This window comes from Podarcis bocagei (genome assembly GCF_964188305.1).
Source record: "Podarcis bocagei genome assembly, chromosome: 7".
NCBI classification, from domain to species: domain Eukaryota; kingdom Metazoa; phylum Chordata; class Lepidosauria; order Squamata; family Lacertidae; genus Podarcis; species Podarcis bocagei.
In genome coordinates, this window is record NC_138132.1 from 46,079,872 (window position 1) to 46,096,707 (window position 16,836).

Consider the following 16,836-nt stretch of genomic DNA (forward strand, 5'->3'; position numbering starts at 1 on the left):
CGTCGCGCAATCGGCTGGATCTCCCTTCAGCAGGCCGTGCTCACAACTCGGCCCAGGGACCCGCAGCAGCGGATCTCCGGCCCAGCTGAAGAATCCGGCAACAAGCCCCCTCCTCCCCAATCGCTCCGCCGAAATACGTTCCAAAACCCCCCAGATAGGCCGCCGGCCGCCAAGTCTTGTGGCGCCCTGAGCGAGGGTCTCTCCCCAACACCGCCACCTCGAACTGCGTTCTCCCGGCTACCCGAGCGAACCAGCGGCAGGACCCCGGTATGGGCCCCCCCAATATTTTTTATAAGTCGGCGCCCCTGTGGCCCATGCAATATCAGCAGCACACTTTGAGGCTTGTGATTGTGTATTGTCATCCATGTCTCTTCCTGCCTCACGCCTGATATGCATATAACAGCGGCAGGTGGCTGGGGGAGGGGGGAAATGGCTTCTGGGTTATATTGGAAACCCTAATGGACCAACATAGGCCAGAGGTTTCTCACCCCTGCTGCATTTCACATATCAGGGCATCACTGCACAGGAGGGCATAAAACATCTAGCTCTGGATACCTACACCACCAAAACAAATCTCAGTCAGCAAGAAATGGAATAGCATTGGAAATCTCAAAATGCAATATTTTTAAGGAATACCCATGCAGCATCAAGTAAGGGCTGCAAACTACATCTATCTACATTTACATATATAATATATACAATAATGCAAGCATAGGAGGCACAGTAGACAGTTGTCCTTGCCAAGTGGCACATGAAGGCTTTTAATTAAACATTCATCATAAGCCAATATAAGTAAAACAAACAAAGTATTAAGGGGCAATCACTTACTGTCTTCAGTTGCCACAATGGTTATGTTGTGCCATGTGCTGGTTTCTCTGTCCAGTGGAGTTGCGAGTGTTATCCTTCCATCCTGCGTATTAATGTTGAACTGCCTCTCAAGGTCAGTGTTTCGATCAATGGAAAACCTACAAAATGGACATCCTTGAAATTTACTTAAAAGACATTTGTTTGGCCTAAATGCATTGTAACAAAATCTAAGCAATCCATCGCAAAGAGCAGCTTTATAGCCCCAGTGGATTTGTGGAGCTCAATCGTGTTATAATTTATAAGACAAAAAATGATGGGCTGAGAATCAAGAAACAGAATTATAGCCCAAGGAGTAATTAGCTGCATCCTCTCAGGACGAAGGTTAGAAGCTGTCATCGAGATCAGTAGGTAGCATCTTTTAAAAGCTACTGCGAATCAAGAGTTAATTAGATGATCCATCACATTTATTGGACAACCTGAGCTGTATTTCATAGCAACTGCTGATAATTCTGTCAATACATTAAGCAGGCAGGGCTCCTGTTTTTACAAGATGCAACTAATGTTCTTATCCCAACAAACACCACTTCTGATTAATTAAGTGAATACGTCACCTGCTTATGTTTCAGCATAACTCTGTGGACAATAGCTGGTTAACAACCCTTTACTGGTAAAACGCTTCCAAAAAACCAGAAAGATTGGCTGCTTTATGGATTGACATCATTGGTTTCTAACAAAACAACTTTGATCTGACAGCTAAGCAGAGCTTGCAAATGAGAATGTGCAGGTACATTATGCAGCTTTAACACAGAAGCCAGCTTGACTAACAAGAAAGAGCTGCAGTAAATTGTTCCAACAGTGCATTAAACAAAATGGTGATTTAGAACTCCCTGCAAGATCTCCAGGAAAGCTTTTATGTTGGTCCATTTTAATATAGTTGTTTTATTAATGCATTACTTGTAAAAGAAACCAAACTGGAAAATTAAGCCTTACAATTTCTGGTGGGTCACACACAATGAGAGAAAGAGAGTGAGATTGAAAGTACTGATATGGTACAGCAGTTACAGCTTTGAGGGGCTTCACTAAATCCTAGTGGTGAATTTATATAAAGGACTATAATGACTGTTGTTCCAAAGCATGGCATTGCACAACATCACACCACAACTATTTTGCATCTCTTCAGCTTTCTGCCTCAGCATGCAGGGATGAATTACTAGGAAGCATCAAACTGGGTTAGATATATTATGTCATATTGAGAAGTGAGATGGTGATGACGATGCTTGAGCAACTCAGATAAATCTGCTAAGAACACAGGAAGGTGCCTTATGCTAAACCAGACCATTGCTTCACCTAGTACACTATTGCCTTTTCTGACTGACAGAGGCTTTCCAGGGTTTCAGGCAGGGTTTCAGCCCTACCTGGAGACACCAGGGATTGAATCTGGGTCCTTCTGCATGAAAAACAGATACTCTGCCACGGAGAGCAACCTGATCTGTACATCGCAGAGAAACTGACAAGTGAATTGGAAATAAACTTAATAAATAAAAAACAAACAAAAATACATTTTCACCCTTTCTGAATGTTCCATATTTTGAGAATACAGTGGTACCTCAGGTTACATACACTTCAGGTTACATACGCTTCAGGTTACAGATTCTGCTAACCCAGAAATAGTGCTTCAGGTTAAGAACTTTGCTTCAGGATGAGAACAGAAATCGTGCTCTGGCAGCACAGCAGCAGGAGGAGGCCCCATTAGCTAAAGTGGTGCTTCAGGTTAAGAACAGTTTCAGGTTAAGTATGGGCCTCCGGAACGAATTAAGTACTTACCCCGAGGTACCACTGTACATCTTTTGAGAAAAAATATACATTGACTGGGAGTTGTACCCCTCCTTACACAGTATGCAAACTCATCTGCCATCCCCCCCACATTAAGTCCCTAGCCCTTTACCTGCCCAGAAAGCAATGTCCCCACTGTGGAAGGATGTGTGGATCCAGAATTGGTCTCCACAGTCACTTATGGACTCATTGTTAAAACCGTGTTTATAGAAGACAATCTTACTTGGCTACGAGTGATCGCCAAAGAATCATAGAATCATAGAATCATAGAATCATAGAATCATAGAGTTGGAAGAGACCACAAGGGCCATCGAGTCCAACCCCCTGCCAAGCAGGAAACACCATCAGAGCACTCCTGACATATGGTTGTCAAGCCTCTGCTTAAGAAGAAGAACCCTGTGCAACTACTAAGTTTATTTTTTACCTTCCCAAACCCTTTTATAAAGCCATTTCTCTTCTATTCTGCAGCCCTGCTTTGCACCCATTTTCACATTCACCCCCATGTTCATGCATCCTCCTCCTCCTCCTTTTGTACAACCATTGCTACAAACAAACCACCCACATGGAAACCTCCTGCATCTTCCTCCTCCCACACCTTGCAGCTACTAAACACCTTTTTCACAATTTGCTCAATTATGAAGCCACCATCCCCTTCTTTTCTTCAGACTGTCAGTTAGCTTGCTCAGTTAGAGAATATTAAGCCCATTTGATGAATGTCATACATATATGGGTGTTTGCTTGTTAATAAACTCTCTCTTCTAAATTACTACACTAAATCTAGAACTTTGTATTGAAGACAGTACAGTGGATGCTCAGGTTGCGAACGTGATCCATGCAGGAGGCACGTTCACAACCCGCAGTGTTTGCAACCCGCAGTGCCGTGTCTGCGCACGTGTGGGTTGTGATTTGGCGCTTCTGTGCATGCACAAAGCGCAATTTAGCACCAAAGTAATTTGTTCCGGTACTTCCAGGTTTGGCGCGGTGCTCAACCGAAGAACACACAACCTGAAGCGTCTGTAACCCAAGGTATGACTGTACACGGTACCAGAAGTGAAATACATGATTGTGAGAAGGTACTATGGGCTATTTAAGGGCTCTGCATCCTTTATATCTCACAAATGAGGCAGCTGAAGAATGGAAGAGGGAGAAGTTTAAAGCAGTCTTAATTTTTTCAGTGCTCCTCCCTTCTCACTGTACTCAAACAACGTCAGAGGTTTGAATAGGCAGGGACACTGAGGGGTTATTGTGTTGCTGTTAAAACCAGTTTTAACAAGAAGAATGAGCAGCAATGGATACAGAATACAGTGGTGCCTCGCAAGACGAAATTAATCCATTCCGTGAGTCTCTTCGTCTTGCGGTTTTTTCGTCTTGCGAAGCACGGCTATTAGCGGCTTAGCGGCTATTAGCGGCTTAGCGGCTATTAACGGCTTAGCGGCTTAACGGCTATTAACGGCTTAGCGGCTTTAAGAAAAAGGAAACAAACTCGCAAGAACTCACAAGACGTTTCGTCTTGCGAAGCAAGCCCATAGGGAAATTCGTCTTGCGGAACGACTCAAAAAACGGAAAACTCTTTCGTCTAGCGAGTTTTTCGTCTTGCGGGCCACCACTGTAGAAGCTAACACCAAAGAGCAAGCACAGAATTTCTTTCCCAACTCCCTTCTCACTGTGCTCAAACCTTGTTTTAAACTGCCACTCTCCCCGTCCAGCCCCCTACTCACTCTACTGAAACCTCTGTCATTGTTTAAAATCAGCACTTTCCCCTCTCAGTTTCTTTCCATCTCTGCTTTATTCAAACCTCTCCTGTTGTGTAAAACCCTATTTCCCTCTGTATCTCTGTTTGCTTTTAAAGTCTTATAAAGCATGTTTCCCTTCAGCACAGCAGCTTGTAGCAAAATTGCTGCTTGGCTGAACTTGAATCGAATCGAGAACTGAATTAGTTTGTTTTGTAAATGGATGGGTGTGAACTGCAATTAGTTCTTTTTAGGACATGTTCTTTTTAAATGAACTTTCCAAGCTCACCATCTCTTAGCCTAACCTCACAGGACATCCCCAAGTATATTGCAGTGAATGCTTTGGGAAAAGGGGGACATACAGATGTAAAGAAGGAGGTGGTGGAAAGAAATGTAAAGTGGTAGGAATGAAAATATGGTTGCTAAAGAATCATTTAAAAAATGAAGTGTACAAAATACACATTAACTAAGACAAATTTATCAGAGAAATAGAATCAGGCTTGTTCACTAGCCAGATTTTCAACTCATCTGTTATACACCAATCCACTGCTGGGATATTGAAGCATGCATATATATGTTAAATTGTACACTGGATATGCAATAATTCCACTTTTTGAAAAAGAAGAAGAAAAAGAAGTTGCGAATCTTGATTCATATGTGCAAGCAAAAGTCATACTATGTATTGATTTTATTTAGCCAAATAAATAAATGCCTCCCTTGATGTAATTCTATTTACAATCTCTGTAGCTATAGGGAGAGAAAAAACAGGGGATTTGTGCATGTTTCCGTATTGACTTTCAACAAGCTATTTACAAAATCAAAATGCATTAAAGAGTATAACAATTTCTCAACACAACTGAAACAGGTTTACAAGTTTCCAAGGAAGCAAAGCCCCCTCCTGATTTTAAGTTAATATATATCATGCACAATGTTTGTAGCTACCTTGTCTTTATAATGATATTATAGCTCTTTTTAATGAGGGCACACTGTCACACAAGTAAGCAATACATAAAAGTACATTTCTGTAAGGAAAACTGGGGGGAGCGGAAAGAGAGTATCTAGGTAAATAATAACCTTCAAAACTGCCTTAGTAACGCCACAGTTTATTGGGACTTTGCTGTTAGCTTTCGGGGCTGAGTGTGGGAGAAAATTGGTGGTGTGATCATACATTTCTTTAGCTTAAGATGCCAGTGCAGATTCAAACGCAGTGTTCCTTCCCTATGCCCGTAGTTGCTTCCATGAAAGACTTTCTGTTTTGCACCAATGAAAATGAACGCTTTACAACAGCATTTGGCTTTGCAAAACCCACACAGCCACCTTTTCTGCTTTCCCCTGCTGAGATGTGATTCATAATATTGATGCCATAAATCACTGTATCTCAGCAATGCCAAGCAGAGAGGGCATGTTACTAGGTGACTGAGATAAACAGCTGCATGTCAGGAAGGCATATCTGGGTGGGTGGATGGGTGTACACACACACACACACACACACACACAAACACAATTTTAGGGCATGCTATGAATTAAGAAAATGATTTGCTTTTGCTAGAGATGAAATATCCTTGAGGGGTGTGTGTGTGTGTGTGTGTGTGTGTGTGTATGTATGTGTGTGTGCGTGCAGAAACACACGTTTTTTCTTTGTATTCAGTGGGAATAAAGGTGTTAAAGGAGAAAGGATTTCACTCAAGACCTGATAGATTCTGGATTCATAGGTAGAACAAAAGATGCAGAGGAAGTACAGAGGGAGAGACTAATTCAAATTTAATACCTTTGGAATGAGCTCTTTGGTCAGAAAATAACACTTTATGATGTTTGAGAAATTTGATGTTTGCACATTCCGATATATTTCAGTGCCAAAATAATTTCCTGTGCTGCCCTCTCCTCCCCAAAACCCCACCATTCTCCATCAATTAATGAGCAAAGAAATTACATTCATATATTATCAAGAAGAGAAAAAGAAGAAGATGAAATGCTAGAGATGGATATCCTTGATCTCATTCCCTTCTGGACAACCTTCCAGGGCCACTTGTCCCTAGTGAGATTGTCCAGAGGCAAGAGTGGGCAGAACAATGAGTATCAATTTTACCGATGTACAGTAGGCTAATTTTGCACAGGCTCACATACCCTTCACTATCCTCCACCCATGCGAGCAAAAGGGATTATCAGAGTTCAAGGACACGTTTCAGTCAGGCAACACCATTCAAGGAGGAGGTGAATCAGGGCCAGGGGAGGGATGGATCAGGGGAGAGGGGGTGTTGTTGGGCGTGGCATGGGAACTGTCCCAAGAATCTGACAAAGAGGACTGGATGACCATATTTGGCCACTGGACCTGAGGTTCCTCATTCCTGCCTTACCCTAACCTTCCCTGAATCTCCTTTTGGTATGACACCTACAGTCTGTTTGACGGCCCCCTGGCAACTTTCCTTATGCTTTCCTGAACCTAGTTCTTCAGCTCTTTTACCCAGTTATAGCATCCTCATTCTGCCTCACTTCTTGACATCTGTTAGAAAATAACCCAATTATTGTAAAATAACAACATTGAAATAGGATTGTATAGCAATTAAATTAGCCAAACAGGATCCCCAAAACGGACTTTGGAATACTTGCTAATGAGCAGCATGATTCTGCACATGTCCTAGAACAAAGTATATTTCTTTGGTTTTGCTCTGAATGTAGTTCTATTGCACGAGAATCAGAGAAAGCAGTGAATCATCCTCCCATCAGGGAGTTAACACTAAATATCCTCTCCATAGTAGCTGCTGTACAGGGAATTTCACCATAAGAGACAACTTGCATAATGAGTCGCTGGATAATGTAAGTGCAAAGGACTGATTAAGTCTCTGAAACCCTCCCAATATGTAATGCAAGCAGACTCCCTGATTTAGTTATTAATCAATTTTACAAAAGTAACAAATAAGACACCTTCCACTAGTAACTGAATTAACTGAATTAACTGAATTCTCATTGGTCAGAAATACCTCATAGTCCCCTGCCATGATAAAGCAGGAAACTTGCATTTATTTTATTTTTATTTATCATTGCATTTCTATCTTGCCTTTCCTCTAATGAGCTTAAAGTGGTCACATGGATCTCCCCTTCTCCATGTGATTAGGTTAGGCTGAGAGTTAATGATTGGCCCAAGTTCACCAAATGAGCTTCTAGGTTGAGTAAGGATTTGAACCTTGGTTCCCCAGGTATAAATCTGGTCATTTCACCACACTTGATTCTGCGAGCATTTTTCTTGATCAATACATTTGTTTTTAAAAAGTCACTTTAGGCAAAACCTGGACAGTTGCCTGGTAGTAAGCCCCATTCTGCCCAGTGGAACTTATTTCTAAATAAACATTCAAAGTGCTGTGTTACACAATAGTAACCTAGGAATGCATGGTGTGACCTGAAAAACGTCTTATGCAGATTAGTTATTTGCTTCCTATAGAACAGGGGTCAGCAAACGTTTTTAGCAGGGGGTCGGTCCATTGTCCCTCAGACCTTATGGGGGGCCAGACTATATTTTGAAGGGGGGGGGATGAACGAATTCCTATGCCCCACAAATAACCCAGAGATGCATTTTTAATAAAAGGACACATTCTACTCATGTAAAAACACATTGATTCCCGGACCATCTGTGGGCCGGATTTAGAAGGCGATTGGGCCGAATCCAGCCCCCAGGCCTTAGTTTGCCTACCCATGCTTTAGAATTTGTTGCCTATTTCACCTATCCAGAAACCTCTAAATTTGTTTCCAGTTTTACTTTGGGTGAATTCTGAGGCAACCTAAAGCAGTCAGTGCTTTTTTCTGGGGGTATTCAAAGATTAACAGTACCAGCACATTCAAATGTTAAAAGTGTGGCACTTACTGTAACAACTTGAGTAGTGAGTTGAGTAGTGGCATTGTTTTTTTCCCTTAAGGGGGGGGGGAGCACTGAGAGCAGTCATTCTCAATATTGGGTCCCCATATGTTGTTGTACGACAATTCCCAACTTCCTTCTTCCCTGACAATTGACAGTGGAGGTTGGGGCTGATGGAACTTGTAGGGCAATAACATCTGGGGACCCAAGTTTGGGGAAGCCTATCCCTTTCCACTTGATTTATCTATTTAACTTAAGAGGCCAGTCAGTGCTTTTTTCTGTTGGTGTTCCTCTTATTAAAAAGGCGTGTGGGTTTAGGAAAGTCAGAATAGCTGAATCAGTGTGCATATCACCTGTAATCCACATGGGCACTTGACTTCAAAAATTATAAGACAGGTCAAGGATTTAAATTTTGAGTATCTAAGATTTTCTTTTAAAAAACAAAACAAAAAACTACATGTCAAATAGTACCATAGACTAGCTTACCTACTGACAAATTCTGCAGAACTTAAGAAGTTTGCATCAGTCAGAGACATATATTGATCCAATGAGAACTATTTTCTATCACTAGTCAAGATTTTCTGCCCCTTCATTTGACATAATCACTTTCTTATTATCTGATCACCAACAGCATTGCATAATCCTGTTGCACAGATGGCAGCTTCAAAGAATTTTGGTGAAGGAACTGTACTCATGAGGCAGAGAGAAGCTTAGCATTTTCCAACTGCAATTAAAAATTAGGAAATGCCTAAGGCTGATGGATTTTCTCTCATATTTCTAATCACTTGGATGTTTATTTTTCAAATAAAAAACACCCCAGGCACCTTAAAGACTAACACACTCATGGGCCAGATCCTACTTCATCAGGTGCATGAAATGTGCAGCTAACTAGGTTGATATATATGCATGGCAGTAGGGGGAGGGAGCGCAAGAGAGAGAGGAGGAGAGTCATAAATTGAGCTGATGAGATCAAGCAATGCAAGATGCATCATATTCCTATGGAGAGCACAAATGAATATATGAACCAATTAAATGAGTACAAAATCCCACCAGAAGAGGTATGACTCCCTACTCCCAGCTAGAGGCCCCTGGTGGTGAATTGGTATAGTGAGAATCATATGTACAAATGCCTAGGGATGTATCCATTGGTGACTTTGCTTTACTAGAAAGGGTTTCCACTAACAGAAATATTGGCACTTGGTTTTCATCAATCTTCCATCTACCTAACCTGGCTCCTCTATCCCTCTGGCTGGTTGTGGTGATTGAAGGGAGCCAGACAGACAGCAAGGCTGCTCTCCCAAATGTGGAAACAGCACTGATTCCATTGTGCTTTCTTTCCTTTCCTTCTTTGTCTGATGTTATGACTCTCAGGTTAGCTTACAATTAAGAATTAAAAAAATAAATAGAAGCCATCATGTCAAAGCCATATTAAAACTGCTGTTCAGTTTAACAAAAGGCAGCAGAAGCAGCCAAATTCAGAAATCAAGGGAGGGAGGAATGAAAACTGCTACTAATACTGATACACATTTCAAGGTATTTTTAAAAGGCTTATCCTGGAGCAGTAAAGTCATATGACTAGTTGTCATGCAGGCCCTCCTTGGGGAGGTTGTTCCATAGATGACACACCATTAGGAATTCCCTTTCTCTGGTCACTATATTCCTAACCTGCTGGGTGGCATCACAGCCAGAGAAAGGGCTCCAAAATTGACCTCCAAGTATGGCAGAGATGGGGAACGTTTTGAGCCCAAGGACCACCTTCCAGGGGCTACATGCCATTAGGGGGTGGGGCCAAAGGCAAAAGAGGGAATTACCAGGGGTAAAAATGGATTGTGCAACAGACGTGTCTCTTATCTTTGTACACTAGGTTTCATTTCAGCTAAAGACAAGAGGCATTAAAGCAGCAGTACCTTATAGAGCTTGAAGACACATCAGGATCATGGGCAGTCACCTGGCCAATCACAGAGTTAATAGCAGCATTCTCATGTACTTCTAGTAGGTAACTTGGTGATGAAAAAATGGGAGGTTCATCAGCATCCTCTATGACAATTTTCACTGTTGCAGTATCCTTGAAGGGTCCCACACTGATGAAACGTGGATCAATATGCACATTACTTGCTTCTACCTTCAGAGTATAGGATCTTTTCGTCTCAAAGTCCAGCGGCTGTTAAGAATGACAAAGACAAATGCCTTTCACTAATGACCACAGCAGCAAGAACTAGCAAAAGGATGGAAGTGTTATGCATTTAAAACCTAATCACTGAGTTATAATGCAATCTCTTTCCGCTTCCTTTGAACTGGGCTATAAATGTCCTGGGCATGTATTGATGTCTCTGTATCCCCCCCCCCCATTTGTGGTTCCTTTTCTGCTTTATAAAATATAAAACTAAGCACACACAAATAAGCTCATACATACACTATCTTGCCATGAGTGCAGTCACTATTCTGCTTAGCCAAAAATAATAATGTTACTGCCAATGGCCTGGATTGCATATTAATCACACACCTAATCAGTATTCTGCTTGTTGGAGATAAGGAGCAAAGAAAAAAGTATGCAAGCTTATATATTTTGATATTTGCAAAGGAGGGGGGGAGCTATGCAGAATTGGAGGGTGTGGAGAGACAGTGCTGAGAACAATTTAGGTATAATCGTAAGAGAAAATAGCAATATTGCCATACAGATTAATCCAAGGATAGCCAGTGTGGTCTCCTCTAGATATCACACTACATCTCCCATCATTCTGGCTAATAGTTCTGCTGACTGGGTTGGCTGGGAGTTGCAGTCCAAGAACACTGGTGGAGGGGACGATGTTGGCTAACCCTGGGTTAAGCTGAATTTATGAGAAAATTTGCACCTGGTAACCATCAAGCAAGTTTTTCAGTAGCTAGCTGCCATGTGCCTTTATTCTCTACTATAGAGAGAGACGCACATGAAGTATGTGAGCATTTGCAAGCCTAGAATTCAACCAGCTTTCCCTTAAATTTTGGCTGATTTGTTCATGTAAAACCTATGTTCCCTACAATCTGTATTTGATTTTGCTTCTGGTTTAATTCCACACAAGCAATGTTTACAGAGGGCAAAAATGGGAAGCTCAGTGTCTCCTGCTGAGTTACAGTCATTCAGTTTAGATGCGCAGGGACACAGGACGTTTATTTGAGTCAAATCATTGGACAATCTAGCATAGTAACGTCTACATTGACTGGCAATGGCTCTCCAATATTTCAGATGAGGTTTTTTCGCAGCTATACCAAGAGACGTTGGTGACTGATTCTGGGTCTTTCTACATGGCAAATATGTGCTCTACCACTGAACTATGGCCTTTACCAAAAGCATTCAAAAGGACACAAACACAACTTGATTTGAAATATTGATAGGCCACTTCTCATAGTAACATACTCTCTTGAGTATTCCATGACAAAATAAGTGAATACAATAGCATCAACCATTCCAAATACTACCCCCCCCCCACACACACATCAAGAATAAAAGAAACATCCATCCCAGACATTTAAAATGAAGACCTAAAGTGTTGTGGTCAGATAAAGCTCACTTTCCAATTGAGAAAGCTCAATTGGAAATGAGACATATTGTTCAATCTAACTAAGGATTAGAAACTTTTTCAGCTCAGGGACCTCATTCACTTCTAGGCAGGGGCACCAAGTAGGGGAGGGGACAACCTCCCCTATTTTAAATGAAGGGGCTGGGCCCCTCAAAGTTCTATGGCAGCCATGTGCAAAGCCATAGGACATGCTCTGTGTCATGCACGCACACTACAGAGTGTCTGCACGCCCTGTGGCGTGTGTACTTGATGTCAACACACCCCATGGCATGACTGTGGCATGCGTGCCTATCCTACAGTGTGCTGGCATCACTAGCACACACCATGGGTGGCACTGATGTTGCACACACACACAGTGTGCTTATGTCACAGGGGCAAGGCGGCACGGTGGCACGCATGCTTCTAGGCAACCTCTGGAGCCCACATGCCAGTAATGAGTGTGCTGTACAATGAATGTTACTTCTCACACATCCCTCTTTAACCTTGAGGTTTAAGCAAGAGTCAATATCAAAGTTCAGGGTCACATTTCATCCAAGCAAATTACACTCAAGGAGGGCACAGAGCAAGACTGTTGAGGGATATGGCCTGGGCAAAAAGGGTGTGTACCTGGGAATAGTCAAGGGCCAAATAGAGAAGATTTTGTGAGAGACCTCTCTATTTGTGAGATGGGACTTTGTATTTTTCTGTCTCTTTTCTATATTTTAATGTTTGTTTAGATTAGTTTGCTTTTTATTTCAATGCAGTATGAAAAGACTCAATAAAAATTAAAAAAGCAAAACTGGTAGGTAAGTCCTCCCGCCCAAAAAAATCCAAACTATATAAAATGAGGGTTTGTTGTTTTTTTTAAAAAAGAAGATCTTAAATCACCAACTTTATGATCACCCAGGAATCATATCTGTAAAAGTTCAAGAGCATCTACACGTGTGGGTTCAAAGTCTAACCTACTGATGCTTCACAATGATTAAAATTTCAAAGTTGCAAATTTGTCAGGCTTTGGAAAGATATGTAAATTTGCATTACAATGTCCCATAGAAAGGAACAAAGAGATGGAGAGAAAATGACACAGACGCTGAAATCTGCAATGCAAATACAAAGAGCACAAATAGAAATCACCGAACTCTTTCAGGAAGTCTCTGGAAGCTTAAATATATATTCTTACTTTCAAAAATTGTGTTGATTTTTTTCAGACACGAATCTCGCTCTAATGGAACTTTGCCATTTTTAGTAAACATGACAAGCACTCGCTTCTCTGTCGACTCAGAAATTACTAAGCTTTTGTACCTATGAATAGGTGGCTGTAAATCAGCATATTCACAATTTGCCAATCACGCATCCTGTATCATTTTAGCCATTTCAAATTCAGCTGGCAAAATGATACTAGCCCAGAGCATTTGTCAACCTAGTTCTCTGAACAACAAATTCAAAATCCGTTCTGCGCGCTCTCTCTCTCTCTCTCTCTCTCTCTCTCTCTCTCTCTCTCTCGTGTGTGTGTGTGTGTGTGTGTGTGTGCTATTTTTATTTTGAAATTAAAATCAAATGGCAAATATGTAAATGCTATGGCATGAGGTAGCTGGTGACTATGACACTGTGGCACTTCAGACCTCTCTATGTGGCTATGAGGACTCTCTAAGACCACATCCATTTCCCCATGCCACATCCCTTACTGGTTCCACTCTGCCCCTTTCATGAGTGCTTTTGCCTGGTTAAAATAGGAGCTTGTACCGTGATTACCTCTGGGGAGGATATAGATATACAATATGTCTGCATATGTGTGTGTGTGCGTGCGTGTGTGTGTGTAAATACAGAAACATCTGACTTAGGCAAAGGTAGAATGTAGGCAATTGTAAGGTAAAGATAAGGTAAAAGACTGCTGGATGGTTAAATCCAGTCAAAGGTGACTATGGGGTGTGGTGCTCATCTCGCTTCAGTCCGAGGCAGCCAGCGTTTGTCCACAGACAACTTCTGGCGTCATATGGCCAGCATGACTAAACCACTTCTGGTGCAACGGAACACCATGACGGAATCCAGAGTGCACAGAAACACTGTTTACTTTCCTGCCACAGCAGTGCCTACTTATTTACTCGCACTGTTGTGCTTTTGAACTGCTAGGTTGGCAGAAGCTGGGACAGAGCAACGGGAGCTCACCCTGTCATGTGGATTCGAACTGCCGACCTTCCAATCGGCAAGCTCAAGGGCTCAGTGGTTTAGGCAATTGTACAGCACTAAGGGTCACATCTCTTTCTCTGCCCCCTTTAGCCTCTGACCTCGCTCACTACTGGAATGCAGCTCTTGAATGGTTGTCCATGAAGAAATGCAGCTCTTAGATTGAAAATGGTCCCACACCCCCAGTATCAACCCAGATAGTGTTTATAAGAGAAGCATGTTTCGGCCCAAGGAAGCCTGAAGCATTTCTGAGGCCTTCAGTGGAGCATGGTGGAGCAAAAAATGACTTCTGAAAATCTCCACATTATTTAGCCACTAAGCTACACCTGTGCTCTTTTCCACCTGTGCTCCAGCTAAGGTGAATAAGGATGAGAAAGAGAAGGAATACAGATCAGAGGTCGTGCAGTGTTAACAGTTAAAAGAAATGAAAACTATTATCTTTCTTGCAGATATCTGAAAGACCATGTGGGATAGCATAAATATTAGGAAGAACCTTCTGATAGTAAGAGAAGAGTATGAAATCCAAGAGAGCCCCTGCCAGTCAGTGTAGATAGTATTGAGTTAGATGAACCAATGGATTAACTCGGTATAAGTCAACTTCTTATGCTCCTATACATGAGGTACTGAGAAACAGGACATGGGATACTTCCATCCTAACCAATGCCTTCCATACTTTCACAGCACAATATGTTAGAACTCATTTGTTCAATGCCAAAATCCACAAACTCAGTCTTTCAGTTGCCATTTACCTTTCTCAATCTAATAATGCCTTCTTGAGTCTGGGAGTCCGAAGTGATTTCAAATATATCCACTCCATCTCCTTCAATAACGTCATAGGATGACTTAGCATTTTCACCAATATCCAGGTCATTTGCTTTCACCCTTCCTATTGGTTCACCAATACTAATGTCTTCCAATACTGAGAAATGATACAAACCTGGGAGAAAGAGAGAAGAAGAGAGGTGAATAAAAACAAACAAATAATTGGATATTAAATTGGGCAACAGTCTCTTTTCCTCCTGTTCTGGGAGAGAAGCCTATCTGAAATCCTGGAGAGCAAATGCCAGTCAGTGTAGACAGTAAGTATCTCAGTAGATCAATGACCTGACGCAATAAAAGGCATATTTCTATGTTCCTATGCATTTGACACGTATATTTATGGGATTGCTGTCCATTCCTGTAACACCCTCTTACAACATTTTACTGGGTTTGGTACATTTCTATGATTTATCTATGCCAGGAATATCAGGGCTTAATCCAAAGGTTGTCATCTAGCCTATTTACTGTGGACAATAGGTGGCCAAGCCTTAGAGTCTTCTTCAGTGACAAGGGAGGGTAGATAAAGGTGTGAGATGTCAGTCTCTGTGCTTTGTAGACAATATGATGCCTCTGGATTGGCCAGGTCTGATAGAAGCAGGTCTTCTGTCTTTGCCTGATTGGAAAAGCAGAGCTTCTTATGGCCCTAGAGTCGGGCTCTGGAGCTTCCTCCCAATGCTAATAGCTGTTTCTGAGAAGGGTTTTTAATCAGGTCCACAACAGTGCAGGAACCAATTAAGTTCTCCCTCCCTCCCTGCAGTGATCCTATAATTAGAAAATCTGACATACCTAACTCTATTTGCATTTTTAAACACCTGAACCCTACACGTTAATTGCATTTAACTTCATATATTCTTAAAAGAGGGGAAGTTACATATTGAAAAGCAAAAAATGACAAACTGAACACTTCACCTCTTTTTACCCAACCCTAAAACACAGTTCATATCTAAATAATTAGTTTGTATACACACTGAAGTGGAGAAATTCCAAAAGTTTCTGATATCAATACAAAGGTAGATGGTAAAATAATAATATATTATGCCATTTATCCAGCAAATGAACCAAGACTCTACTGGACACACTGCACCTGCCATTGCGTAATGTCACTTCATATATACTTTGGCCCTAATAAAGTGTTCTTCAAGCTTGGGTCCATACATGTGGAATGCACATCATCCAGCCCAATGGTCAAGGATGATGGGAGATGTAGTCCTGTCACATCTGAAGACCCAAGGTTGAAGAGCAGTGCCCTAAAAGGTATTGTAATAAAAGATCACTAAGTGCATACAACGAATTCAATAATCAACAGAATAACTAAAGTGGCTAGCAAACAGAGGTCAGCAGAGAAACTATGTATAGCTGAATAATAATAATAATAAGAAGAATATGGTCTTTAGAGCAGGTATGGGGAACCTTTGGCCCTCCAGATGTTACTGAACTACAACTGTCATAAGCCGCAGCAAGCATGGTCAATAGCCCAGGATTATGGGAGTTGTAGTTTAGCAATATCTGGAGGGCCAAAGATATCCCACACCTGTTTTACACTTTGGAACTCCCTCCCGTGACATATCAGATGGGCACCATCTTTACTGTAATTTCTGCACCTACTGCAGACACCTATTTTTCAACAAACCTTTTAGATTGCTATTTTAAGTTTAGTCTGTAGCTATACTGGATTTGAAATTGTTTTTATATGTGAAATTGCTTTAAAGATGTATATAAATTGTTTGTGTGTGTGTCCAATTGCGTGAGTGTAGCACTCTGAGAGGTTTCCTAAAATATGAATCTTACATGAAATATGATAAATAAATAAACAGTACAATTTTATAATTAGAATCTGATTGTGGTCTTTCAGAATACATATTCTCTGATCAAAATGTTTCCTTAATTATGCTTAACTTCTAGTTAGCTGGTTGTTATATGGGTGCTTTTACACTTTTGGTTCATAATAATAGAATTATATGTTTTTCGTTTTTGTTTCAAAAACTCAGTAATATAAAAAGTAAGGAGATGCTAAAATCTTGGGGAAAATTCCATGAGGGGAATTTCAGAAGCATCCTTTAATAGAGCTTTCATAAAGCTT

At 41.4% G+C, this 16,836-nt stretch overlaps 1 protein-coding gene across 6 annotated transcripts in view; it reads right to left on the minus strand.

Moving 5' to 3' along the window:
- CDH8 (cadherin 8) overlaps window positions 1-16,836 on the minus strand; it is a 239,377-nt gene that overhangs the window by 69,606 nt on the left and 152,935 nt on the right. For all 6 annotated transcript variants that reach the window (XM_081202702.1, XM_081202703.1, XM_081202704.1 and 3 more), the window contains 3 exons: window positions 14,687-14,874; window positions 10,125-10,378; window positions 829-965 (listed from right to left, as the gene is read on the minus strand). In XM_081202702.1, coding sequence (XP_081058828.1) covers window positions 829-965; window positions 10,125-10,378; window positions 14,687-14,874 — 579 coding nt within the window. The remainder of the gene's footprint in view (window positions 1-828; window positions 966-10,124; window positions 10,379-14,686; window positions 14,875-16,836) is intronic.